Here is a 25,285-nt window from a genome sequence, read left to right as displayed (position 1 = left end):
GGGCAGTGTGTGGCCCCAACACCTGAGACAGGAGGTGGTTCCACAGAGCCACGTGGAGACGGCTGACGTTTGCCGGGGCCAGTCTCTCCTGACGTAGCGAGAGGAAAAGGATACATCTAATTTTATTATATTTTCTTTTCAAAGAGAGAGCAACTTAGAAAAAGCACAGCGATTCTCACACGGGTCCCCTCAGCTGGCACAACCAGGTGCTTCCGTTTGGAACACCCCCAGCACAGAACCAGTGGGCCAACAGCTGCCAAGCACGGCAGAGAGCATCGGCCGGGGCCCGCCATCTCCCAGAGGCAAACCAGCAAATCAACCGGAGAAGACGCGTCCTCTCTGCTCCCCCCCATCGGCCAACACCTTCCTTAAACATGAAATGCCTTCTGGTCCAAATCATGTGCTGTGCTTAATGTGGAATAAAGTTGTTTCACAACTAACTTGAACGGTGAAATTGCTGCAAAGCAAAAGTGAAACAGGAAAATGTGTCATTCTGAACGTCGCTGTCACTCTGTCCTGTCGCACACGCAGCTGCTCTGATGGACAGAAGAGACGCGGCGTGGCTAGCCTCCACGGTATCCTCAGTGAGGGGCTGGGGACGGGGGAGTGCAGGTCAGGCCAGAGGAGCATCTTTCTGTTCATGAGCGTTTTATCAGGCAGCTGGCTTCTGTGTGACCGGCCACCCTGCGCCCAAACTCACACAGGACTCACAGGTCTTCTTACTAACATGTGAATGTTGGTGGTCCTGACCTTAGGCTTCAGCTGTATCAATCCTGACACTCTCTGTCCTCCTGGGTGACAGAAGGATAACGGCACCTCCACTCGAAGAAAGGGTCCTTCCAGAGCCACGCTCACTGCTAGAGATAAGCTATTTCTTCTCAGCTCTCCCACTCGAGTCTAAAATTAAATATAGCTTTTCTAAAACAGCGATGTTTTTCTTTCAAACCCGCAGGCAGCCCCAACTTCCTCACCGTCCCCGTCTTCTCTATTCCAGGGCTTTCAACTCAATGTGTCGCCCAATCTGCAGGCTTCTGCAAACTGAGCGTGTCTTTCAGTAATTCTCTCTGAATTTACAAACCTGTCCCGTGGCCCAGCGGCAGAGGGATTCCCCCAGACGACCGTATTTCCCACTGTCAACACACCCTGGTTGGTGTGTAAAGGTTTGTGAGGCAACGACAAGCATCTATGCAGTTCTTTACGGGACCAGAACCCCTCTGGTCTAAGGCAACCCTACACCTGACGTCCTACAACCAGGGGGACCACAGGGAAACCCACCAATACCAGACAGTCCTTCCTGCCTGCCCTGGAGCCGTGCCCGAGGTTCCAGTGGGAGGTTGGAGCCCGCCACACTGGCTGACCCTGCCCGGCTCAGTGTCCAGCTCCGTCCCTCAGTGCTGACGGGTCACAGGCACCAGGCAGCCTGAGGCAGCAGGGCCCACGGTCCAGCTGGGGAAGGAGGTGTGAAGCCAACCACACGGTCAGCGCTCAGCACGAAGGAGCAGCTTGGGGCCTCCAGGTGGACTCAGCAGAGACCCCAGCACTGGGGGCCCCGGTGGCCGGCCTGAGCTCTCCGTCCATGTTCAAGGGCGCTGGGGCCTGAGGGCACGCGCCAGCAGACGAGCAAAGGAGCCTCCACCCGGGTCCAGCCCTGTGGTCACGTGCTTAGGTTCACACTGTACTTCCGTGGCCCAGGGTTCGCCAGTTCTGATCTTGGGCACAGACCTACACACCACTGGTCAGGCCACGCTGCAGCGACACATCACATAGAAGAACTAGAATGACCTACAACCAGGATATACAGCTATGTATGGGGGCGTTGGGGAGGGGAAAAAAAGGAAGATTGGCAACAGACCAAACCTCCTCATCAAAAAAGGCATACCTTAAAAAACAAAAGAGCATCCACCTGAGGGCCAGGGGGGCGGACCCTTGGGGACATCAGGAGCCACCTGCCATGTGGACTCTGGGTCCCCAGGGAAAACTACCAGGGAGACACCGACCACAGCGCCCTCCAGCCAGAGGCTGGGCCCCAAGACAGGGGAGGGGCAGGGGGCCCAGCGCAGCTGGAGAAGAGGCAGTTCGGGTGTGGGAAGGCTCAGGGCGGCGCCTGCCCAGGATCACAGACAGAAGTGAACGAGGGTGCTGTGGGAGGACAGGATCGGGGCAGAGCCAGGAGGACTCCGTATCCCTGCTAGTCTCTGCCGGGGGCCACCGCCCGGACACCTTTCTCTCTCTGTGGAGACACAGTCACCTCAGCTGCAATGTTCCCCCTGCAGGCACGCAGAGGGTCACAGGGTATGGACCCCAAGAGCACACAGTCGGGGGGGGGGGGCTGCACGACGCACCTTCGATAAAAGACCCCTTTCCTACATCTGTCACCTTAACTCACAGTCTCAACGCCCTGGGCGTCCAGGACCCGGAGCCCCGCATTCTGGTCAAGACCCTCCCGGTCATTTCCAGAGATGCAGCTTGCTGGATGTCCAGGGAGTGCCACATCTTCGACCTTTAACTCCCAAAGTGACAGATTCCTGGCAGCCCCAGGGGTGCCGGCTGCTCCCAGCCCCCCAGCCAGATGTGGTTCCCCCAATCCCCGGCTCTTCCCCAGTTCCTGCCCGCCCCACATCAGGGTGGGCGCTGGCTGGACTGGGGGTCCCCAAAGCCCAGACTCACATCATGCGAGCACAGAGCACGACGCCCGGCAAACAGCTCGGGGCTCGCACACCACTCTCGTCTGTGAGGAGCTGGACGAAAGGCGTGTGAGAAAGAGCAAGCGCATCCATTCCACAAACAGGCACCGAGAGCTTGGATGGGCCAGCTCTGCTCCGGACTTGGGGAGCAGCCGAGAACAGCGAAGCCCCAGCCTGATGGACAGCGCAGCACCTCTGGCTTAGACCACCTGGGGCAGGCGACAGGTGTCCCGGTGAGGAGGGCACGTCTGGGCGGGGGACACCTGTTCTCCAGGGAAGTTCAGAAAGGTCTCTATAGTAACTGGTGGGGTTTAAGCAAAGACTGAAGGGGACACCGGGAGCTTGGGGGGGCATCCCACACACAGAGGCGGCAAGGGCAGAGAGGGCGCCGGGGGATGCACATGGCTTCTGGACGATCGCTGGCACGCTGGGCTGGCCCCCGGGTCCTGCCTGCACTCTCTCCTCACTCAGTTTCCTATAGAACCTCATCTCCCCAGGGGTCCAGGGCCCCACAGCTGGAGACCGGGGCTCTGTCCCTGAGGCCCCTGTGATTGCGACCTGCAGCCTCCAGAGGAAAATTCCACAACAAACCAAACCTTGGGCCCTTCCGCGGCTGCCCAGTCACCCCCAAGAACTCAGCACCCAGCAGGGCCCAGCTCTGGGCAGGGGGGCAGGAGAAGGGACCGGGGCAGGGCAGTGGGGAGGAAGAACAGAAACAGTGGAAAGCAGCAGCTTTCAGGGCTGGACGTCCCACTTGGGGATGAGGCTCAGAAGCAGGAGCTGGCTCCAGGCCCCTGTTCCCAGGCTGCAGAAGGTCACCTGACCCACTCCCACAGCCGTCCCCCTGCACGCAGAACACCCTATAGAACACGCCCACGGAGAGGCGGCTTGCAGGGCACGGAGCTCCCACTTGCAGAGACGGACCCAGGAGGCTGCGAGTCCCACAGATGGGTGGAGAAGCTCAGACCCCGAGTGAGGCTGGACGGGCAGTCCAGGGGAGCAGGCCCTCACCACAGGCAGCCTGGGGAGGGGCAGGGATGTGACGGCCACCCCAGGAGGCACTGGCTTGTCCTTGGGAACATCCACATCCAAGGGGGTGAGAAACTCAGGAGGAAGGGGGGGCAGGGGGCAGAGGCCAGGCACAGAGAAGGCCGTGTGCTGATCTACTGAGCAAGTGACACCACCCACAGGGCCAGAAGGCAAGTGGTGCCAGGCGGCACCCAGAGGGACTGTCTGAATAGGGGCTGCTGCAAGCACTAGGGGGTCAAGTGGCCGTCTGCTCACTGACCACTCATCCAGCGGCCCCTACTAGCCCAGGTTGAGCACAGGACAGGGCCGTGCCTGCCCTCAGGGCTCGGCGCCCAGGCAGTTGGTGAGAAAGCAGGGAGGGTCCAGGCCGGCCAGCCCTGCTGCTGAGTGCACACCATTCCACTCTGTATGGAGCCGGGGTGCAGCCCACCACGGCGGCAGACTCTGGGTTCGCCGGCAGCATTCTGTTTTCATTGGTGTCTTGCGCCAGGGGTGCACCTCAGCCGATGGGGACAGTCAGCAGGGGCAGGAGTGTGGGGGGTATGGACCAAGGAGACCGTGAGAACCCCAACAATAACAGCTCACGTGTGCACAGATAGGCCCCCGCAGCTCAGGGCACGTCCTGGAGATAGACTCACTCTGGTCTTGTGGCCCAAGGAAATTCCTTACCTCCAGGGCCTGGCTGCATAGTCTGAAGAAAAGAATCTCGACATTCAAGAACTGTCGCATTTCTAGCTGCTTCTATTTGTTCAGCAAATATCTGCAAAGAGCCAGCAGGGCCTGAGGAGAGCTCAGCCTGAGTCCCCCTGTGGGAGGAGTCCTCCCTGGGCCATCCTGGGCTGTCCAGGGCTCACCAGCTTTGGGGGAAGACCTCCAGCTGGGGCAGCACCCCAACCTGGGTACCTCCTACCCCAACCCCCTCAGATACAGAGAGTATTACAGAAAGAACATCAGGCTCAGTCCCCACCCCTAACTAGAGGAGGCCCCCCACTGAAATTCTGGGTCTAGGCCACCATCTGCCGACACCGCCCCCCAAACCCCAGCTGCAAGGAGTCCTCCTCCAGCTGCAAGGACACCCATGGCCACATCCTGTACTTCCAACTGCATGGAGCTTCCCTAGAACATCCTGACTCTGCCCCCAGCTGCAGGGAGCTCCCCTAGAACATCCTGGCTCTGCCCCCAGCTGCAGGGAGCTCCCCCAGAGCAACCTGGCTCTGCCCCCCAGCTGCAGGGAGATCCCCCAGAGCATCCTGACTCTGTCCCAGCTGCAGGGAGATCCCCCAGAGCATCCTGACTCTGTCCCAGCTGCAGGGAGCTCCCCCAAGGCATCCTGACTGCCCCCAGCTGCAGGGAGATCCCCCAGAGCATCCTGACTCTGTCCCAGCTGCAGGGAGCTCCCCCAGAGCAACCTGACTCTGACCCCAGCTGCATGGACCTCCCCCAGAGCATCCTGACTCTGCCCCCAGCTGCATGGACCTCCCCCAGAGCATCCTGACTCTGCCCCCAGCTGCAGGGAGCTCCCCCAAAGCATCCTGACTCTGCCCCCAGCTGCAGGGAGCTCCCCTAGAACATCCTGACTCTGCCCCCAGCTGCAGGGAGCTCCCCTAGAACATCCTGGCTCTGCCTCCAGCTGCAGGGACCTCTCCCAGAGCATCCTGGCTCTGTCCCACAGGTACAGGGAGCCCCTGCCCACCAGTAACATTTGTGGAGCCAGGATAGGCCTGCCCCCAGGCCTGTGGTGCCTGTCAAAGGAGCAGGCGTGGAGAGGAGCCTGGAGTGGTCTGTCCCCCTGGCCAGGGTGGTCAATTCTCTGAGCACAGTAGGGAAGGATGAAGGTGACCCATCTGGTTGCTCCTGAGAACCACAGCTCAGGTGCAGCCAGGATGGAATGGGAGGGCCCAGGGCAGGGCAGCCAGTGGGGGCTCTGTCACCTGCTCTCTACGTGGGACAGCCATCCTCTCTCCAGGGGTGGCCTGGGAGAAAGTGGACCCTGATATAAAAGACCCCCCAGCTGGGGTGGCTGTTTCGGGCACCAAGGTCACTTCTGAGTGTGCTTGGGCCCCAGGGCAAGGCAGCAGGGCCCACTGGTGGCAAAGGCTGGTCTGCACCCTCCGGATCTCAGGGACCCTGCGTGAGACACAGCACAGCAAAGCCCAGCTCTGTGTCCCTATCCTAGGGGTTTGACATACTAACATTTTGGAAGATGTTTTTTAAAAAGCTTTATGTTGCAAATAACTTTTTGGGGAAAATAAATCACTCCTCTGGCTCTAAGATGGAAATACAACTTTTCACAATAAAATCTGTGCTGGGAACAGGCCGTGGTCCTCAGGCACCTGCGGCATGTCCCGGCTCTAGCACACGGGAGTCCGTGGCAGCTGTGGAGGAGCCGAGGACAGGCTGTGCCTGGAGGAGGACAGGAGCCGGCTGTCCTGTGTGCGAGTACGAACAGCACTTGACAACGTTGAAACACCCAAGCTCAGAGGCTGCACCATGGTTAAAAGGCCACAGAACCTGTGGATTAGTTTTAACACTGCAAAACACGGCACTGAGGGCATGTGGTGACTTGTACCTTGGAAGGACAAACCCAACAATCACACTGAAATATAACGTTATTTCCAAACACACATGTTCCTCTGGGCTCATTTTCAAACTAATTCCCAACCAGACTACAGGTTTACGGGACAACGCTAACTCGGGAAAGGTCAGGTGGCCCCAGCATGCCACAGCCTCGGGCCATCTGGCTGTGTTAGATGAAGAGCCGGCAGACTGAGAAGCGGCAGACTGAGGCAGACTGAGAAGCGGAGTGGTCAGCAGGCCGGGGCAAGAATTCCTGACACCCAGTGTGGGAGCCTTGCTCAGACGCTCCCAGGCAGCGCAGCCCAGGCCCCGCTTAGACACCCTCCCCATTGGGGCGCCCTCCCAGGGCCCACTGCCATGGGGACGGGCGGGACGGGCAGGACCTGGCTCCTGCAGCACGGCTCTTGAACGGCTTCTGTTTCAGGGACAAAATCCTGATTTTTTAAAATGAGACTTAAGACTGACTGTGCTTTACTCAGTACTAAGAAATTAAAGATGTTGTGAAACAAAACTGAGTGCATATACATACGTAGTATATGTGTGTGTATATACTTGTGTGGATATGTGTATATACATGTGTACATACTTACGTAGTATACGTGTGTGTATATACTTACATAGTATATGTGTGTGTATATACTTATGTGTATGTGTGTATATACATGTGTGTATATATTTATGTAGTAACGTGTGTATGAGAGTGTGAACATACTTATGTGTATGTATGTATATATGTGTATATACTTATGTAGTATATGTGTGTATGTGAGTGTGTGAATATACTTATGTGTATGTGTATATACGTGTGTATATACTTATGTAGTATGTGTGTGTGTATATACTTATGTGTATGTGTGTATATACTTACATAGTATATGTGTGTGAGTGTGTGTATACGTATGTGTATGTGCGTATATACTTACATAGTATATGTGTGTGTGTATATACGTATGTGTATGTGTGTATATACTTACATAGTATATGTGTGTGTGTATATACTTATGTGTATGTGTGTATATACTTACATAGTATATGTGTATACTTATGTGTATGTGTGTATATACTTACATAGTATATGTGTGAACTTATGTGTATGTGTGTATATACTTATGTAGGATACGTGTGTGTATACTTATATGTATGTGTGTATATACTTACATAGTATATGTGTGTGAGTGCATGTGTATATACCTATGTGTGTGTATATACGTGTGTATACACTTATGTAGAATATGTGTATATGTGTGTATATACATGCGTGTATGTGTGTGAGTGTACATACAGGTGTGTATATACTTATGTGTGTATATACTTATGCATATGTGTGTGAATGTAAATACATGTGTGCATATACTTATGTGTATATGTGTGTATATATGTCTGTGTATATACATGTGTGTATGGGTGTACACGTTTGTGTGTGTATATACATGTGCTATACTTATGTGTACATGTGTATATATTCTTACATAGCATGTGTGTATGTGTGTATGCATATACTTATGTTTATGTGTGTATACATGTGTATGTGTGAGTGTATATATATGTATATGTATATACTTATGTGTATATATGCGTATGCATTTCCTTACGTGTATGTATATATGTGTATGAGTGTGTATATACTTACGTGTACATGCATATGTGTAATAAGTGTGTATATACTTATGTGTATATGCATGAGTCTGTGTACATATACACATATATAAAACATATAAACACATGTTGAAAACCCCTATTTCAGAACAGAAGAGCATAAAAACTGAGAAGCCAAGTCTCTCCCCTCTGGACCCCTCCCCACCCCTCAGCATCGGCCACAGCTAAGTCCCACGTGGCCCTTCAGGGAATCAGAATGGGGTTACAGGAGGCTCTGGCTGAGCTCGAGGGGAAGGCGACCTCCTAAGGGCCGGGCTCCCTGTGAGGCTGGGTCAGATGTCCGCACTGAGCCAGCTCACTCTGCCCAGGACTCTGGGGATGGCACAGTGCCTGGGCTTCGGTCTCCTCACCTGGAATGCAAGGATACGGTACCTGACCTCCCACCCGCCTGCCTCCCAGGGCCGTGCTGAGTGACCGTGGCAAGGACACTGAGGATTACCCCTGGACTTTGCTGGGCTACAGACGCACCAACAGAGGCAGGACCATTAGGCTCCCAGGTCATAGAGGTGGCCAGACATGGGGCCTGGCATCCACCTGGGGCCTCAGCCTTTTGTGCGCTCCTACGGGTTGCACGGTTTCTGGGAAATCCTCCATCCTCAGGCTTCCCATCAGCTTCAGGTCAGGACACCTCCCTGTTTATCCATCCTCCCCCACCCCCTGGCAGAGTGCTGGGGTCACAGAAGGGGCTGGGTAAAGAACTGCTCACTATGAAGCCTCATGCATGGAACACCAGACACAAGGGCAGAGGGAGTGGATGGGGTGTGAGGGGCCAGAGCACGCCCCAGGAGTCTGGCAGGTCAGAGCAGAAGGAGAGAAGCCAAGCCTGGTCTGTGTGCGTGCATGGTGGGAGACACTGAGGCCAGCGGGCAGTGCACGAGACCAGGACGCAGTCAGCAGCCTTCCCCACTTGTGGCCTGGAAGCACCAGGCGGTGGGATTCCCCGCGCCAGAATGGCCACACCTAACTCAGGATCCAGGCCGAGTTGGGTTGTGCCCGCTGTTGCTTTTTTATCAAAACTCGGGCATTGGGATAAGAACTTTGAGAAGAAGATCGCCTCCCCTCCCCCCACACTTTTGGGTGATTAAATTCCACGAAGGCCACAGCACAGCACACACTGGTGGGTTGGAGTCTGTCCCTGGCTTCAACCCTCATGGTAATCCTCCGAGGATTAGGCTGGGGGAGGGGTGCACGCAGCAGCTCCTTCCTCCAAGGACTCAGTTCCAAGGTGTACAGGAGGCCGGCCTACCTTCCAGGAAGTAAACTCTCACTGGCACCGGCCACAGGGAGCTCAGAAATGGGGAAACATCGGAGCTGGAGGTGAGATGTGCTCACCCCTGTGAGTTCCAACTGGAAGCACCAAAAAAACCCAGGTGATAGAAATCCATCTCTTGACTCCGAAAGCAACAAATCTCCATGAGACTACCCAGTATTATACTATTCACGGTTTTCAGATCTTAACGTGTTGTTTTCTGTCCAAGAGATGCTTAAGCTCCTTGCTAAATCTGCAGTTAAATGACAGATGGACTGGTCATTAATCCGCAGACACGTGGCAGCCCCTCCCGGGCAGCAGATGCTAACAGGAAAAAGCAGGCACCCTTGCTGGTTGAGGTGAACTCAGAATTTAGGCGAGTTTCTGAGTGTCCCTCAGGTGTCTCAGTCATTGCTGGGTCCATTCACTTACTGATTTGGCCAGGCAGGCTTCTCTGCTTGGGTAGGGTTAGTTCAGTCTGTAGAAACTTTACCATAGTACATTACGTAAAGGTGGAAAGCTTTGCAGAGCACTGCTTGGTGAAAAACAAAATGTTTCTGCAGAGTGGACTCACAACTTGGAGAGAATTCACAAGCAACACATCCGCGACCACACACTGCAGACATCAGAGCAGTAATGACCACTTTGTTACAAATACACTACCCTTATTCTGACATGGCCTCTGAAACACTGCAACGAGGTGGATACAAAGAATCTCTTCCTTTCTGGGAGGCTAAAACATCCCACCCACCTGTTCTTTTTCTGAATGCCATCCAGGTGCGCAGGCCAACATCTAAAACCAAAATCTCGGACTCCCATCAACCGTTCACTGAGAAACAACCCGCAAACAACCCGCAGAAGCTGCTCCGAAGCTCCAGTTTCCAATCACGTGACCCCTGCTCCAGGGGGCTGGGGGTTTCGGACTCTGACATTCATCCCTTTCACTTGTTTATTCGCTCAACAATTAGCCAAGTCTCTTGGGTGGGTCTCACCCGGGCAGGACAGGCCTGGCCCCCAGGCACCCACAGTAACAAGGGGCTGCGAATGTGACAGGGATGCAGAGGAGGCCCTCCAAGGACCTCCAAGAAGAGGAGTCTTCCTCCTGGAGGTGATATTTCACCCGAGATCTGAGGGAGGAGCAGAGAGGCCAGGAGAGAGTGGGCAGGGGCAGGAAGAAGGACAGCCCCCAGGCAGCTGGAGCCAAGGGCACCAAGTCTGGGGGTAGGGCAGGGCCAAGGAGGGTCTTGGAAACCACCTGACCCAGGGGTACCCTGAGGGTTCTGAGCAGCGAGCAGGGGGGAGGAAGGCCCCCTGGACCACATGAGTGAGGGGAGGGGTGCTGGGGGCTGGGGGCCCATTCAGGAGCCCAGAGGAAGCGACTGTGCGTCTCAACCCTATGGCACTTGGCACAGTGAGTCTTCAAGTAAATGAACACAGCAGACCATTGGGCAGGAGGATGCCAGCGTCTGGCTGGGACAGCACAGAGACAAGGGACAAGGCCCAGGAGCCAACTGGGGACGGCCCTGCCCTTTCCTGTCACCAGAAGGGATGCCACGCTCCATTCTCTCCCCTCTTCTCAACTTTCTGCCCACAACTTCCTCTCCCATCCATGAGAACCAAACCCACCCAGAAGGCGCTTAGAGAAAAAGCAGGCGACCGGGAAAGTGAGGACTTCAGATTGACTCCAAGAACTTTTCTCTTTAACATCATCATTACTTTACGCGTGAAAAGATGTCCGTCTCCAGGCAAAAAGTTTTGTCACAGTAGGAAAAACACTCCCCACCAACTGGACAACCACCAAGTCCTGAAGCTGCGCCTCCGCTCTGGACCCTTCCGGGGTGAAAAGAAAGGCCATCTTGCGCGGGATCTTACAGAAACGCAAACACAACACACAACCAGAGGCTGCCAACCACAGACCGCACACCGCCCTGGACGGATCCCGCCGGGTCGGAAGCCACGCGAGGGAAGGAAAGGGGCAAGTGTGGAGGCCGCGCTGCTGCCTGCGGCCGCCCCTCCCTCAGCCAGGACCAGACCACCCCACGAACAAAACGTGACGGAAGCCGGGCGCACACTGCTCCCTCCGCGCTGGAACCGAGGCTGCACAAACCTGCATCTGCCGCAGGCCAACCCCTGCACGCCCCCCGGAAAACAACTCGCAAACCCAGAGGCGGAAATCCTCCTGCCCTTTATCTTCAGGGGAGCCCCCCCAACAGCCCGCGCCCCACTGTGGCCGGCGCTGACTCAAATGACCAGCCAGGTCCCCACAGACGAAGCTCATCAGGTGACAAAGTCACATCCAGGGAAGCCGCTCCGGGCGGGGCCTGCACGCGGCGGGAGCCGACACCCGGACCAGGGGACCCATTGGCGCGGAACGACGGGCTGCGGGGGGCCAGGGATCAGGGAAAGGGGGTGGGGCGGCGCCTGGGGTGCGGGGATCCAGGGAAAGGGGATGCGGGGATCCAGGGAAAGGGGGTGCGGGGATCCAGGGAAAGGGGGTGGGGCCAGGCTCCGGGTGCGGGGGTAACGGGATGAGGGGCCGGTTCAGGGCACAGGCGGCGGGAACCAGGGTTACGGGACGCAGGATGGCTGAGGGCTGCTGGCCGCAGGGCACCGCGGCGGTCCAGGCGCGGGGCTACCCACCTGGGCCTTTCGCAGGGCGCTGAGGCGCAGCTCGTGCACGAAGGGGTTCCGCCCCGGGGGAGCCAGCAGCCGCGCGTCGCCGGCCCCCGCGCTGGAGGCGGCACTGGAGGCGGGGGCGGCCCGGGGACCGCGTCCCCGCAGCCTCATGGCCGCGCCGCCCGCCGCGAGGGGCACAGGGCGCGGGGCGCGGGTGCGGGGAGCGGGGCGCCGAGCCGGGCGCGGGCAGAGGATGCGCGGCGGCAGAGCGGGCCTGGCGCGCGGCCGCGCAGGCGCCGGAGGGGCGGCGGCGTGACGTGGGCGGGGCGGGGCCCGCGGGGCGGGGCCAGGGCGGGGCGTCCGCGCGAGCCCCGCCTCCCGCGCCCCCGCGGGTGTAGGCTCGCGCTGGGGGCCGGAGTTGGGGGGCCAGCACGGGCCTTGGGGGACCCACGGACTCCGAGGACCAGGGGAGTCGGGGAGGGCAGCAGGGGGCCGTGGGAGCCTGTGGGGGGCCCCGGGCGTTGGGGGGCCGGGGCGCCGGAGGACCGGGGGGCCGGAGGAGTCAGTGGTCCGTGGGGGGCCCGGAGGACGGAGGGGCGCCGAGGCTTGGCTGAGCCCCTCCCGCAGAGGCAGGGCCCAGGGACCTCTGGCCGGGCTTAGTTCCCGGAGAAGGGAGGTCCTGTCCCCAGCGCGGGCAGGCCCGCCACGTAGCCCCTTTCCGCCGTTCGGCGCGCGCGGGGGACGCGGCTCGCGGCGGCCAGCCCTGAGCGACACGCGGACAGGGGAAGGCGCGGGCACGCGCCCAGCACGCGCGCACCCCGGGGCGCGGATGCTGAGCCCGCAGGGCATCCCGGCGCCACGCTGCCCGCCCGCCCAAATCCCGAGGGACACGAGGAGCTGGGCCAGCCAGGCCGCACGTGTGAGAGGCCATTGCGGACTCGGTCCCGGTTGCACTAGGACCCCGCCCGGGACCCAGCTCCCCGCGGCTCTCCTTCTGCTTTTCTTCCCTCTCGCGGGTCCTCGCTCAGACTGGGGACCCTGGAAGGCGGCCGGTGGGGGCAGGGGTCCTCGCTACGCTGCTCCTTGGTCTAGTCGGTGCAGTCCCGGCTGTGGGCTGTGCCCACCGAGGTGTGGGCGGACCCCGCCCCGGACGCATGGGGTCCGCTCAGACCAGAGGGCCCACCCAGATGGTGAGACCGGGCATTTGTGGGCCGGGCCAGCGGTTTGTGAATCCTACGATGCTTTCTCACTCCCTAGTTGCGTAGTTCTGGCGTTACTCCTGCGGGGAAGGGGACACGCGGGATCCCTAGTTTGTGACGCAGTATTAACTGGGCAAGGGCAAAATAGTTCCCTTGTCAAAATGTGTGAGTTTCAGAAATTCACCACAAGCGTTTTGTAGCGAGAACAGCCGAGTGCTCTGCAGGTCTCCTCTGGCCCCACAGGCAGGAGGTGGAGGACGCCAGCAGGCAGTGGCCCCCGGGTGTGAGGAAGGACAACCCACAGGGTCCAGCACCCCAGCTGCAGTGGAGCCCTGGGGAGCCGCAGGGCAGCCCTCCCTGAATTGCTCTGGGGCTGGGAGTGGACCTCTCTAAAGCCCTGGGCTCCTGGGGATCCCCAGCCTCCTCCCTGCCTGGGCAGCAGGCCAGGGAGTGCTGGCCCTCTGATCGCCCAGCGGATACCCTGGCTGGCTGACACGGCAATGTTGCTATGTGCAGAGAGCCCTTCTGTATTACATGGAGAAAGAGAAATGGGGGGGGGGGGGTTCCGGGGGACAAAAGAAAGGCCGGTGGTTCCACTCAGTCTACGACTTCCTATGCGGTGTGGTCCTTACAGAAAGGGACATGCAGGGCGGGTCCCACACACTTCAGAACCTTATGCTTGACCTGAGCAAGTGACATCTCCTCAGACTCTTGGTTGTCACGCCTGTAAAAGGCAACGGGCACGGTGCCAGCCCTCTCGGCTGTGCCGTGATGACATGGAAGTCCTCGTGACTGTGGTGCAGCTTATTTGCTGGTGGACGTGCGTGGGTTCTGTTTCCCTCGCCTCTGAGGCCTTCAGCCCACAGCTCACCTCCTGGGCACTCAGTTGCCAATTGCTCTGACCGCAGACACGTGAGGCCAGCTGGGAGAGCTGGTGGGTCAGTGTGAGGGGCAGCGTGGAGTGAGGGGAAAGAGAGAGAGAGGAGGGAGCCAGCGGGAGGGGTGCTCCACTCATTCACGACCAGCAGAGCTGTGGTGCACCTTCAGAGGTGACGAGGCAGAAGATGGCCAGGAGAGCAGGGCCGAGGGGCCAGAAGGGGCAGTCTGTGGAGTTGCCCACTGGGAGGACCGGCCGGGAGAGAACTGGGAGGCCGTCCAGAGCCACAATGGAGGCTCGCGAGGGATGGTAGGATCCAGGACAGTTGCTTTAGGGAGGGGACCCAGGGCCTGTCCTTAGGTGGCAGAGCGCTGCCTCACGGGATTAGTGGAAACCCCCTGAGAGAGGGGTGGCGGTGGCCGGATCTCAGCCCTGAGGGACCTGGACCTCAGGGGAAGGGGTGTGCTGGGACCAGGGGCGGGGCCCCCTCCCTGCTCCGGCTGCAAAGCTGGACAGTTAACGGCTGGGGATGAAGGCCCCTGGTTTGTGAGGGGGTCTGTCTTCTCCTGAGGCCTGAGAGGAACTCGTCGGGGGCTGGCGGGTGGGAGGAGAGGCTGGGAAGTTCGTGGGTTTGCCCTGGCCCTTCACGCAGGCTTCAGTTTTAATGCAGCGATGGAATGTTCTGGAAGTCCCAGAGGGTTCTGGAAGCTTGATTCAGAGACATTGGTCTGGGGCCCAGGGTTATAAGCAGTTTCTTTCAGTAGAGGCGGAAGGACTTCCTTTCATCTCCAGGACTTAGTTTCTTGGTTTTGGAGAGACCTCTACCTGGGCCCCGGTCCCTGGACCCTCCCGGAACACAGATCCTCCGTGCTGGGGTGCGTGCCCCGTGTCCGCGGCTCCTTGCTCTCATTCTGCTCCTGTGCTAAGAGGATAGATCTAGAGAGAAATGTTTCTGAACTCCAAATGAACTCCAAATGAACTGAGAACACAAGGTATCTGCTTATTCCGGTGGGGCTGCGTATTTTTGGTTTGTCTATTTTTTGCATTTTAGAGTTATTTACAGGAGAGAAAGAGATGTTGTCCTTCATTTTCTCCTAATATTTATTTTTAGTTCTGCCTTTCAGGGTTGTTTGTAATGCAGGTAAAGATTTTTTTTTCTCCTCATAGTGACCCAATATTCTCGCCCCCACTTATCAATCTCTCTCTCCCATTTGTGGTTCCTCTTCGGCAGGAACAGAAGTATTTATAAAGCTATTTCTGGATGCTCTGTTTTGTTCCACTGGCTTGTTTGCTCCTGTGCTGGTCCCACACTGCTCTCACTTCGATGCCTTTGGAGTAAACGCACCGTGGCAACCAGTAGGGTGAATTCCGGTTGGCGCTTCTTTTCAAGGATTGTCTTAGCGAGGCAGAGAACTTCGTTTTTCCAAATTATAGAATCAATTCGTAGAATCAGTTTGTCCAGTTGCTAAAAATTCCCACTGGAGGTTTTGTTTCAAATTACGTTAAATGTGCAGGTGACTTTAGGAAGAGTGGCTGTCAGGGTCCCCAGGATTTGCTTTGATGTGGTCTGATGAGACAGAGTCACGGCCATGACTGTCCTGAAGGAGGAAGTTTTGCTCACAGATCCCTAGAAACAGGAGTCATGCTGTGCCACGGGGGCCGTACAGGGAAGCATGGGAGCCAGGGGAAATTGGGCAGGATCCTTTATGGTGATTTCCACAGGAGCGAACTGGCCAGGCAGGGTCAGCAGGCTTAGAATTGGCCAGTTTGATTAATCTCAGGGTGCTCTGGGGCCTAGGCGCTGTCCCTGATTGTCTGGCACCTGGCTCTGGGGTGATCAGGAAATGGGGACCATGGCCCTGAGTGTGAGAGCTGGTGGAGGAAGGGGAGGGGGGACGGGGGGGGGGGGGGGTTGGCTCTGCATAGGCTGGTTTGCATTTGAAAGACTTACTGCCCAGTAAGGATCCCTGGGAGGGACGAGGCCCCAAAATGTCACAGCACCAGAAAATACAGGAAATCAAAAGCATGATTCATATAGAAAACACAGAAACTTGGGAATTTTGAGCATTGTTTTTCACCAACATAGTTATTCTTCTATTTATTAGGTCTTGTTTTACATTCTTTGAAAGTGTTTAAAATTGTTCTACATAATGATTCCACGTTATTATTAGATTAATTCCTGGAGAGGTTATACTTTTGCCATGGTAAAATAATCTTACATTTTTGTTACTTTTTCTAATTGTTCATGGCTCATATGGAGGAGCGCTGTTGGCCGTGTTGATCTTGTGGAGGTTGTGTGAAGACAGAGTGTGGGGGATGACAGGCCGTGCTGGCCGTTCCTGCGCAAGGTGGATGTTCCACCCTCAGGTTGGATGCAGTGGAATGAGGGTCCCCAGCAGGTGCAGTGGACAAACCTTCTAGGAAACCAACAAAATCATGAGAAACAATAAATCGTTGTGATTTTCAGTCACTAAGTGTTGTCATGGTTTGTTAAGCATCAATAGCATCTTTTCAAGGGGCAGATGTTTTAAATTTTGATGAAGTCCAATTTATCAACATATTTCTTTTATGGATCATGCTTCCTATATCCTGTTGTAGAAGTATCTACTTGTAATTTATAGGTCTTACCTATGTTTTTAAAAATTCTGTCCCTAAGTATTTTGTTTCAGTGCTGTGGTAAATGGTGCTGGGTTTCTCATAGACATCTTTAATAAGGTTGGGGAAGTTCCCTTCTATTCTTAGTTTGCTGGGAATTTTTGTTATTTTGTCAAAAACCTGTCATATAGTTTTTCTCCTTAATCCTGTTAATATGTTGAATTGAACTGATTGATATTCCAATCTTATACCAACCTTGTTTTTCTGGACAAGCCCCCACTTGATCGTATAGCAGGATATTTACTTTTAGTTCTGCCTTTTATGGTTGTTTTTAATCTATCATTTTTAAAATGAATTGTGCTTTTAGAGTTATATCTTAAAAATCCTTGCTTAATTCAAGGTCACAAATATTTTCTTCTTCTTCCTTTTTTTCTGTTTCTTTTGGTGAGAAAGATTGGCCCTGATGTAACATCTGTAGCTAATCTTCCTCCTTTTGCTTGAGAAAGATTGTCTCTGAGCTAACATCTGTGCCAGTCTTCATCTATTTTGTATGTGGGACGCCACCACAGCATGGCTTGATGAGTGGTGTGTAGATGTGCACCCAGGAACCAAACCCACAAACCCCAAACCACCGAAGCAGAGGGAGGGAACTTAACCACTATGCCACCTGGCTGGCCCCAACAAACATTTTCTCCTAGAAGTTTTATAATTTCATATTTTACATTTAGGTCTATTATTCTTGGGAGCTAATTTTTTATATGATGTTAGGTATAGATGAAAGGCTTTTTATTTTTTGCCTATGGATATACAGTTGTTCCAGACCGTTTGTTGTAAAGACTATCCTTTCTCCACAGATTACCTCTGTACCCTTGTCAAAAATTGATGGACTGCATATGTGTCCTTCTGTCTCCACTGTCTGTTCTGTCCCATTGACCGATTTATCCACTTGGATGCCAGTTCTCCCCCAACCTGATTACTATAACTTCATAATATGTCTTGAAATCAGACAGCATTGGTCCTCAAAGTTAGTTTTTCTTTTTGAAAGCTTTTGCAACTATTCTCGATCCTTTCCGTTTCTATATGGATCTTAGAATCAGCTTGTGAATTTCCACGGGAAAAATCCTTCTGCCATTTTGTTGGGATGGAAGAAATAACATGTTAACAGTGTTAAGTCTTTTGATCCACAAATAGGGTACATCTCTCCATTTATTTAGGTTTTCTTTGCTTTCTCTCAACAATGTTCTATAGTTTTCAGTGTACAAATCTTGTACATCTTTTGTCAGACTTAATTAATTAAATGAATATTTTGGTGCTATTGTACATGGTACTTTCAGACATGTCCATTTTGGATGGTTCGTTGCTGGTATATACAAATGTAAACTATTTCTAGTATAGATTTCCTGTCCTGACATCTTACTAGATTCACTTGCAAGTTCTAACGGCTTTCTCATAGGTTCTGTATTTCCTGGGTAGAAAACCATGCTGTCTGCAATGCGAGTTTTACTTCTTCCTTTCAGATCTGGGGTCCTTTGTTTCTTTTCTTGCCTGATTTTACCAGCTAGCATCTTGGGGAAACTTTTAAAGAGAAGAGGCGGGAAGGACACACCTGTCTTTGACACGTGGGTGTGACGGATGATCCTTTCTTCACATGTTGGATTCTATTCGCAAACATTTTTAAAGAGTGTTTGCCTCTGTGCTCACGAGGAGTCTAGCCTGGTAGTTTCTTTTCTTGTAACATCTGTGTTTGGTTTTGCTCTCAGCAGTATTAGCCTTGCAGAATAAGCCAGGATCACTCTCTTCACTGGAAATTTCTGGAAGGGTTTGTGTAGAATTGAATTATTTCTTCTTTAAATGTTTGGTGGTATTTCCCGTGAAGCCATCTGGGTGTGTGGTTTTCTTTCTGGGAGTGTTTTTAACTTAAATTAGATTTCTTTAATAGACATAGAGCAGCGTCTGGGGGCCTCCAACCACCCTCTTCTCTCTCTTGTGAGGACATCAGTCCCTGGATTTAAGGCCTCTCTAATTCAGGATGACCCCGTCTGCAGCTCTTACCTTAATCACCTCTGCAAAGACCACGTCTTCAGATAAGGTCACAGTCACAGGTTCCAGGGCTCAGGACTTGGACACGTGTTTTTTGGGGACACAACCCAGCCCACTACAGCCAGCTAATCTTGGGCAATTTCTGCAAAATCCATGAATAGGTGTTAAAGATCGCATGCAGCCTGTGTGAGCTTCATGTGCGCCCCTGGCCTCGCTCCACCCTGCCACGGAGGCTGGTGCTCAGGGCTCCCGTCCAGGTGGCTGAGCGGTCATTGCCTTGGTGGCAGCAGCTCTCTGATCATCCTGAAGGAGGAGCTGGGCCAAAACGCACACTTCCAGAGAGCCGCCTGGCCCGCCTCTGCGAAGGACGGACGGCTTCCGGAGGAAGGCCCGCCCCACGGGTGCTCTGTTCCCGGCCCTGCGGTGGCTCTGGCGGCATCGCTGATGCCAACCTGGTCTTACCGTGGCCTCTTCACTCTTGTTGCTCCTGCTTGATGAGCCTCGATGAGCCTTCTGTACAAATTTGTCATAAAAAGGCCACTTTGCCGCCCATGCTTTCTGTTCTCAGGAGTCCCCCCAAAACCGTGGTTTAGGAGAGTTTGGGGTGCTGCCCAGACCCATTTCTGCCCCTTCGGGGTCTGTCTTGCCCACTGTGGCAGCAACACCCCGGCGGGGAGTGCAGCAGCTCTGGTCACTTGCTGTCACCCCGTCTTCAGAGGCTCTGCCGAGGGAGGAGTCTGGGCTGCGGTGTCCATGTCCTTCACCGGGTTACCCCCCAGAGCAGGGAACAGCCGCGTACCTGGGCAAGAGGGGGTCGTGCGGGCGGACGCGTCTGCAGGAGAAAGCAGAGTGAGCGCCATGAAGGGTGCCCGTGTTGCTTCCTCAGTCGGCTCAACACTGAGCCAATTTGGAGACAGAAAGCACCTACTTGGATACTTCAACGTGTCAAAATACAACACTGATAAATGTCAGCCAGCTGAAAGTTATTACACATCTGGGCGGGTTTTATCTAGAACACAGGGAAGGGTCATTTTCCCTGTGCTCAACTTCGTTTTAAGTGCCCTATCAAATGTGGAAACATGAAGAAAATGTTGCTTTTATACCCTAAAGAGTTGGCATTATGTGGCTTCTTAATGAGACTTGCAGGCTCTTGGTGTTTATCGGCCCCCAGAGGAGCTCTCTCTTCTGTGGATCGTTCACAGGCCCGAACATCAGCATGTTGGCTGGGACCGTGCTTCTCGGCTTCCCCGGCTAACAGAACACGGAGGCCATTCTAGGGCACCAGGGTGACTTCCAGGGCCTGTCCCCTTCCCCGAGCTCGCAGGGGCCAGGACACCACCTGTGAGAAGTCCCTGTTACAGGCGACCAGTTCCACGTAGGGCGCTGATTCTTCCTAGCACCTCCGCTGTAGACGGCCGTGGCGGCGACACGTGAGTCTGCACAGCATCATGCCGTGCCTGTGATGGCACGGTGCCATCCCCACCCAGCAGACAGGCCCTCAAGGTGACACGTGAGTGAGACCTGAGAGAAACCTTTCTCCTTGGGCTTCCAGATGCCACGGTCACCTTGCTTTCCCTCAGGCTTCCTGTCCAGCCCCTGTCCTGGCCGGTGGTGTCTCCTGGCCTGATCCACCTCCGAATGTGCTTTCCACAGTGCCCCCTGGCCCCACCCCGCTCTCCTTGGTCCTGGGCTTTTACGAGCAGCTCCACATGGGTGATGCTGGACTTGTGTCTGCAGCTGGACCTCGTTCCTGAGCTCCACATTCACACGTCCGACGTCAGTGCCACTTGGGGGTCTGCGTTAGTTAGCTCCAGCGGCCACAGAAAACACCACAGATGGGGCCTTAACCAAGGGACTGACTTCTCATGGCTCCGGAGGCTGCAAGTCTGGGAGCAGGGTACTGGCCCTGGGTTCTGGGGAGAGCCTCCTCCGGCCTGCAGCCAGCCAGCCGCCCTGGCGCTGGTCCTCCCATGCGGGAGGCGAGAGATGGCCCCTGTGGGGGCTCAGGAGGGTGTGGATCCTATCTTGAGGACCCCCATCGTGATCTCGTTTCACCTTAAGCACCTCCCAAAGACCACTTCCCCTTGGGGTCAGGCTGCGACATGTGAATGCGGGGGCACAGTTCAGCCCACAGCAGGGTCGGACACATACTTCAACCTGTCCAGTCCATGGCTGAGCTTCCGAGTTCCTCCCACACCTGTGCCCCACGCCCGTCCACGGGCATTCATCCACAGGTGCCTGTCCACAGCCCACCCTCTGGTTGCTCAGGCTGAGACCTGGGTGTCATCCTGGCCCCTCTCTGTCCCACCCCTCACATCCATCAGCATTTTCTGAAGGTGAGAGCTTGTTTCAAAGTGTAGGTTTTATTATTCAGGTGGAGTGAGGCCAGCAGATCAGGAGACGACTGTCCTTGAAAGGTGGTTTGCTCCTCACAGCTCCCAGAGGAGGGCCTGGCACATCCCACGAGCTCCCCAGGAGGAATCAGGACAGGGAGGGCTGAGCTTTCTGTGGTCTCCTCGGGAGGGATGGAGTAGCCAGGTGAGCAGGCTGAGGATGGCGCTGTGAGCAGTCAGCCGCTCTGGGGGTGGGGCTGTCCCTGCTGTGGGAGTTAGGGTGGGGACAGGGGCTGCAGGCAGGAGCGTGGGGGAGGTGGCCGGCGTGGGCCCTGGCTTGGGTGGGGGCCCATGGAAGGCGTGCTCTCGGGTGAGTTGCTGGCTCTCTGTGGGTGGCTGTCCTCCAGGGTCTGCAATGCCCCGGGTGTCAAAACATCAGAAGAGAAGGACGAGCTTGACACAGAGCTTCAGGGCACATCGAGGACTTGGTTCTCCTGCCACCCACTGCCGTGACCCTGGTCCCAGCCCTGCACCCCACCCATGAGCTCCGGTGGCCGGGCTGGTCTTCCAGGTTCTGCCTGGCTGCTCTCCTGGCTGCGGCCCAAGGGAGCCTGGGGAGGTCAGAGGAGTGGGTCAGGCTCCGCCCTCCCTGGGCCACCCTGCAACACCCACCTCGTCGGAAGACTTTCTACTTTGCGTGGGTGAAGTACCATCATCTTGTAGATGGGGAAAATGAGGCACAAGGACTGTGACCGAGATGGTAGCCAGGGCCAGTGAGGCTGTGGCCTCGTTTCCGGGGGTCTTTCTTTCTGCTCACGTGTCAGGATTTCCTGCTGGACGTCGCCCCATGGTCATCCACTTCTGCAAGTGGCCTTGCAGGGGGAGGTCCTATTTTCACAACACTTGGTTTCCCTTAAAACCATTTTCCTCAAATATGCAGACATTTGACATCAAATAAGGATCTAGAGACTTGACATTATTTTATCTATTATTTATAAATTTCGACTATCATTTAATATTTAATGATATCACTACCATTTAAGTAAGTATTTAGAACACATATGACAGTAATGTTGACCACAAAGCCAGCAGTCTGAAGCCGCTGTCACAGAAATACAGGTCACCAACACAGCACCCACCTTACTAGAGTCGTCTGTGTCATTTTCCTTGACGTGAGAAGCCGATCCTTAAGGGAGAAGACCAGCTGAGAGGCCGATCTCTTCTGTGAGCCTTTATGCAAACGAAGAAGATTTTGAAATTCAGAGGCAGGGAGCTTGTTTCTAGTATTTGAGCCCAACTTTCTTCACACTTTGGGTTTGCAGAACAAATGTTTGCATGTAATTTTGCTTCCTAAAACGTCGAAAAAAGCACAAATATAAAAACAATTATTCTCAAAGGAGTGATGCGTTATGGAAAGATTGCTACAGTAATTCTTTCCAACTGGCTTTGAGAAACACTGTGTCAAATTGTTTTTGCAAAGTTGTGAAGACAGAGCCCTCGCTCTCCCAGAGCAGGGCAAGTTCTTGAAGGTGGAGATGCACGGAGGGAAGGGAGCAGTGGCCAGGGCAAAGGGAGCCCGCTGGCTCTCCCCACATCTGTCTTCACTTCCTCAGTGATAGAACCACATGTTCAGCAGGAAGTACGGCCATCTGGGGTACAGACTGCTTTCCCCAGCCTGCCTGCCAGCTAGCCGCGGTCATCTAAGTTCTGGCAGCAAAGGGGACACAAGCACATGATTTGTGGAACTTCTGGGAAGTGCCTTAAGGAGAGGGTGCCTTCCTGCCGGCTGGAAGGTGAACGCAATGGCTGGAGCTACAGCATCTATCTTGGACCGTGAAACAACTTTGGGAATGACAGCAATGCCAGCAGAGCAATCAGAGAGAAGGGGCCCGAGTCCTGGTCCCCATGGAGGGTACTCCCAACCCTGGGCTGGCTACCTCTGGCCTTCCTGATGGCAGGGAAGAAGTAAACTTCTATCTTGTTTAAGCTGTTGTTGTTTAGGGTTTTTCTGTTACTTACAAGTGAACATAATCCTAATGAATATGCAAGCCACTAGGAATGAAAGAGCAAAGGCGAGGCGATGTTGAGCTGGTTTTCGTGCCTGGAGGCAGGGTTAGAAAGCCCTTTAAATGCCTCTGACTCACCTCTGTGGCTTCATCCTCCATTCCAGGGTTGTTTCACTTCTAGTGCCACCCTCGGCACCTTCTTCTTCATCTTCTTGAAGCCCGAGGACATCTCAGGGCATCAGGACAAGCTTCTCAAGGGGCCAGTTTGGCTCTAAACTCCTGAGACATTTTAGTTGTATGATATTCACTGTCTGAAAAAGGAAAGAGAATAAACTCATCTGGAGAATCAAAATGTGTAATTCCAGAAGGATGTCATGGCAGGAATCCCCCTATTCACCATCTAACAGCCCTGAGGACGTCCTACGCTCTGGCTGGGAGAGGGACACGCAGAGGGAAGGGCGCTCTGCTCCCACAGGTGAGCCCTGTGGGAGGCATGTAGGGCAAGGGGGACCAGGACAGGTCCAGGGCTTCAGGAGGAGAGGGGTACCGCCTGCTGGGACACCAGGAAGGCCTCTGAGGAGCAGGGGGCGTTTGAGGAGGTCTGGAAAGAGGCCCCTGAAAGCAGTGAGTGAGGAGGCGAACATGCGGTCCCCTGCAGTGGAGGCCCAGCTGGGTGGAAGCACCTTGTTCACGTTGTGAGGGGGAGGTTACTGAGCCTGCTCCTCTCCCTTCTTTCTCTCTCAGGGGTGTAGCTGCTGGGCACCGGCTCCTGGGCAGCGCCTCTCACACAGTTGGGTGTTTTCACATCCCTCACTCACCCCTGGAGGTGTGTTCAGCGAGTGTGCATAGTTGGGCCGTGGAGCCATAGGTGACCCTGAGTGTCTGCTCACAGCCTGCCCCCGCATGCACACCTGCCCTACGTGCACAACTGCCCTGCATGCACACCAGCCCCTAACCACACATCGGCCCCTCCATGCACACCTGTCCTACACGCACACCTGCTCCACCATGCACACCTGCCGCTACATGCACACTTGCCCCTACATGCACACCTGCCCCTCCAAGCACACCTGCCCCCATGTACACCTGCCCTACATGCACACCTGCCCTACATGCACACCTGCCCCTACATACACACCTGCTCTCCACGCACACCTGCCCTCTCCGTGTCACCGCACACTTGTGCTGATGCCCCAGCTGTGGTGGCCCAGGGCTTTGCTTTGCACAAGCAGTTCTCGCTTCAGCAAACAGGGAAGTCCTCCTGAGTGGAAGCTCGTGTCTGGTAACAGGTGCTAGAGTCACGTGACCCGGCTCTTTGGCTTCGGGATATTTGTGGTAAGAGGATCCTTGTACATATTTTTGGTACTTGAATTGATGAGGCCAGGCCAGGAACTCTTATTGGATCAAAGGCCTTTTTATAAGTGGTTTGATTTTAAAGACTCCATAAACTGTGCGTATGTCTTACAGCGAAGAGGGGAACTAGCATTTGTATTTGAGGAAGGACGTTCTGAGCAGGGCTAGATGTGCGTCCTTGAGTCCCGGAATGCTGGATTAGTCAGAACTGAATGGCACGTTTCACTTCATCGTGCATTTTTAGAAGGATCCCCATTTAGAACATGCCCGTTGATAACCCCGAATGAACCGAATTTCCTTGGCAGTGCTATTCTTCAAGCTGAAAATGAAATATTTCCTTGCAAACTGTTCAGTTGCCCAACCCCATCTGACGTGGAAACGCTTGGTTTCAATCTGGCTCAGCCATTCTTTTAGACAGAGCTTCGAGGAGGCAATGTCGTTTCCAACAGTGTTCTCCGTCCTCCCTGCTCAGAGCAACAGCATTATCCTAAAAATCCAGTGTCAACCAACAGCGATGCTGCCGCTGGGGCGGGTTGACCCAGGTCTCGAGTCTGGTTTTGTTGTGTGAGTGACACCCCACAGAGCCACAGGGCAGAGCTACAGCACCGGCGACCTCGGTGGGGGGTGGGGGATGGCTTCTCTCTGCCCTGATTTCCTTCCTCATCTGTAAAATCAGGATAGAGTTGCACCTCCCCCGAGGGATCCTGTGAACTTCAGAGAGTGAATGCAGGTGGGGTGCCCGGGTCGGCGTGGCACCCGACAGCCGCTCCCTAAGCCCTTGCTGTCTTACCCAGTGCTTGGCGTTCATCTTCTGGGGTCTGCAGTCTTTCCACCAACAAGGGGGCAGTTGGGGTGGACAAGAGCAACCCCCGAATTCTCAGCAGAGTCTGATTTCATGAGCGGGGGGATGGACAATGTTGACTTTTGTGAAAGTTGGGAATTACTCACAGTTCCTTGAGAGCTGGATCCTGGATTGCAAACGGGATTTTGTAAAAAGCTACTGTGATTTCAGCTACCAACTAGACTACCAGGATGAAAGAGGGCCACCGAGTCAGTTTATTTCTGTAGAAC

The 25,285-nt window shown here is 54.9% G+C and overlaps 1 protein-coding gene across 6 annotated transcripts in view; it reads right to left on the bottom strand.

The window, feature by feature from the left end:
* LPCAT1 (lysophosphatidylcholine acyltransferase 1) overlaps positions 1-24,123 on the bottom strand; it is a 66,428-nt gene extending 42,305 nt beyond the window's left edge. The window contains exons 1-3 of one of the 6 annotated variants that reach the window (XM_070246130.1): positions 24,000-24,123; positions 23,000-23,172; positions 21,995-22,205 (exon numbers count right to left, since the gene is read on the bottom strand). Coding sequence is in view for 1 of the 6 variants with exons in the window: in XM_023625877.2 (XP_023481645.1) it covers positions 11,836-11,982 (147 nt within the window). In the remaining 5 variants the exon portion in view is untranslated. Of the gene's footprint in view, positions 1-11,835; positions 12,097-21,994; positions 22,206-22,999; positions 23,173-23,679 lie in introns of those variants that run through there. The other 5 variants (XM_070246133.1, XM_070246131.1, XR_002802681.2 and 2 more) reach the window with 5 other exon arrangements.
* Positions 24,124-25,285: the final 1,162 nt, after the last annotated feature.

Source organism: Equus caballus, chromosome 21, assembly GCF_041296265.1.
Source record: "Equus caballus isolate H_3958 breed thoroughbred chromosome 21, TB-T2T, whole genome shotgun sequence".
NCBI classification, from domain to species: Eukaryota; Metazoa; Chordata; class Mammalia; order Perissodactyla; family Equidae; genus Equus; species Equus caballus.
Note: the sequence above shows the minus strand (reverse complement) of the source record. Positions and strands in the feature narration are given on the sequence as shown.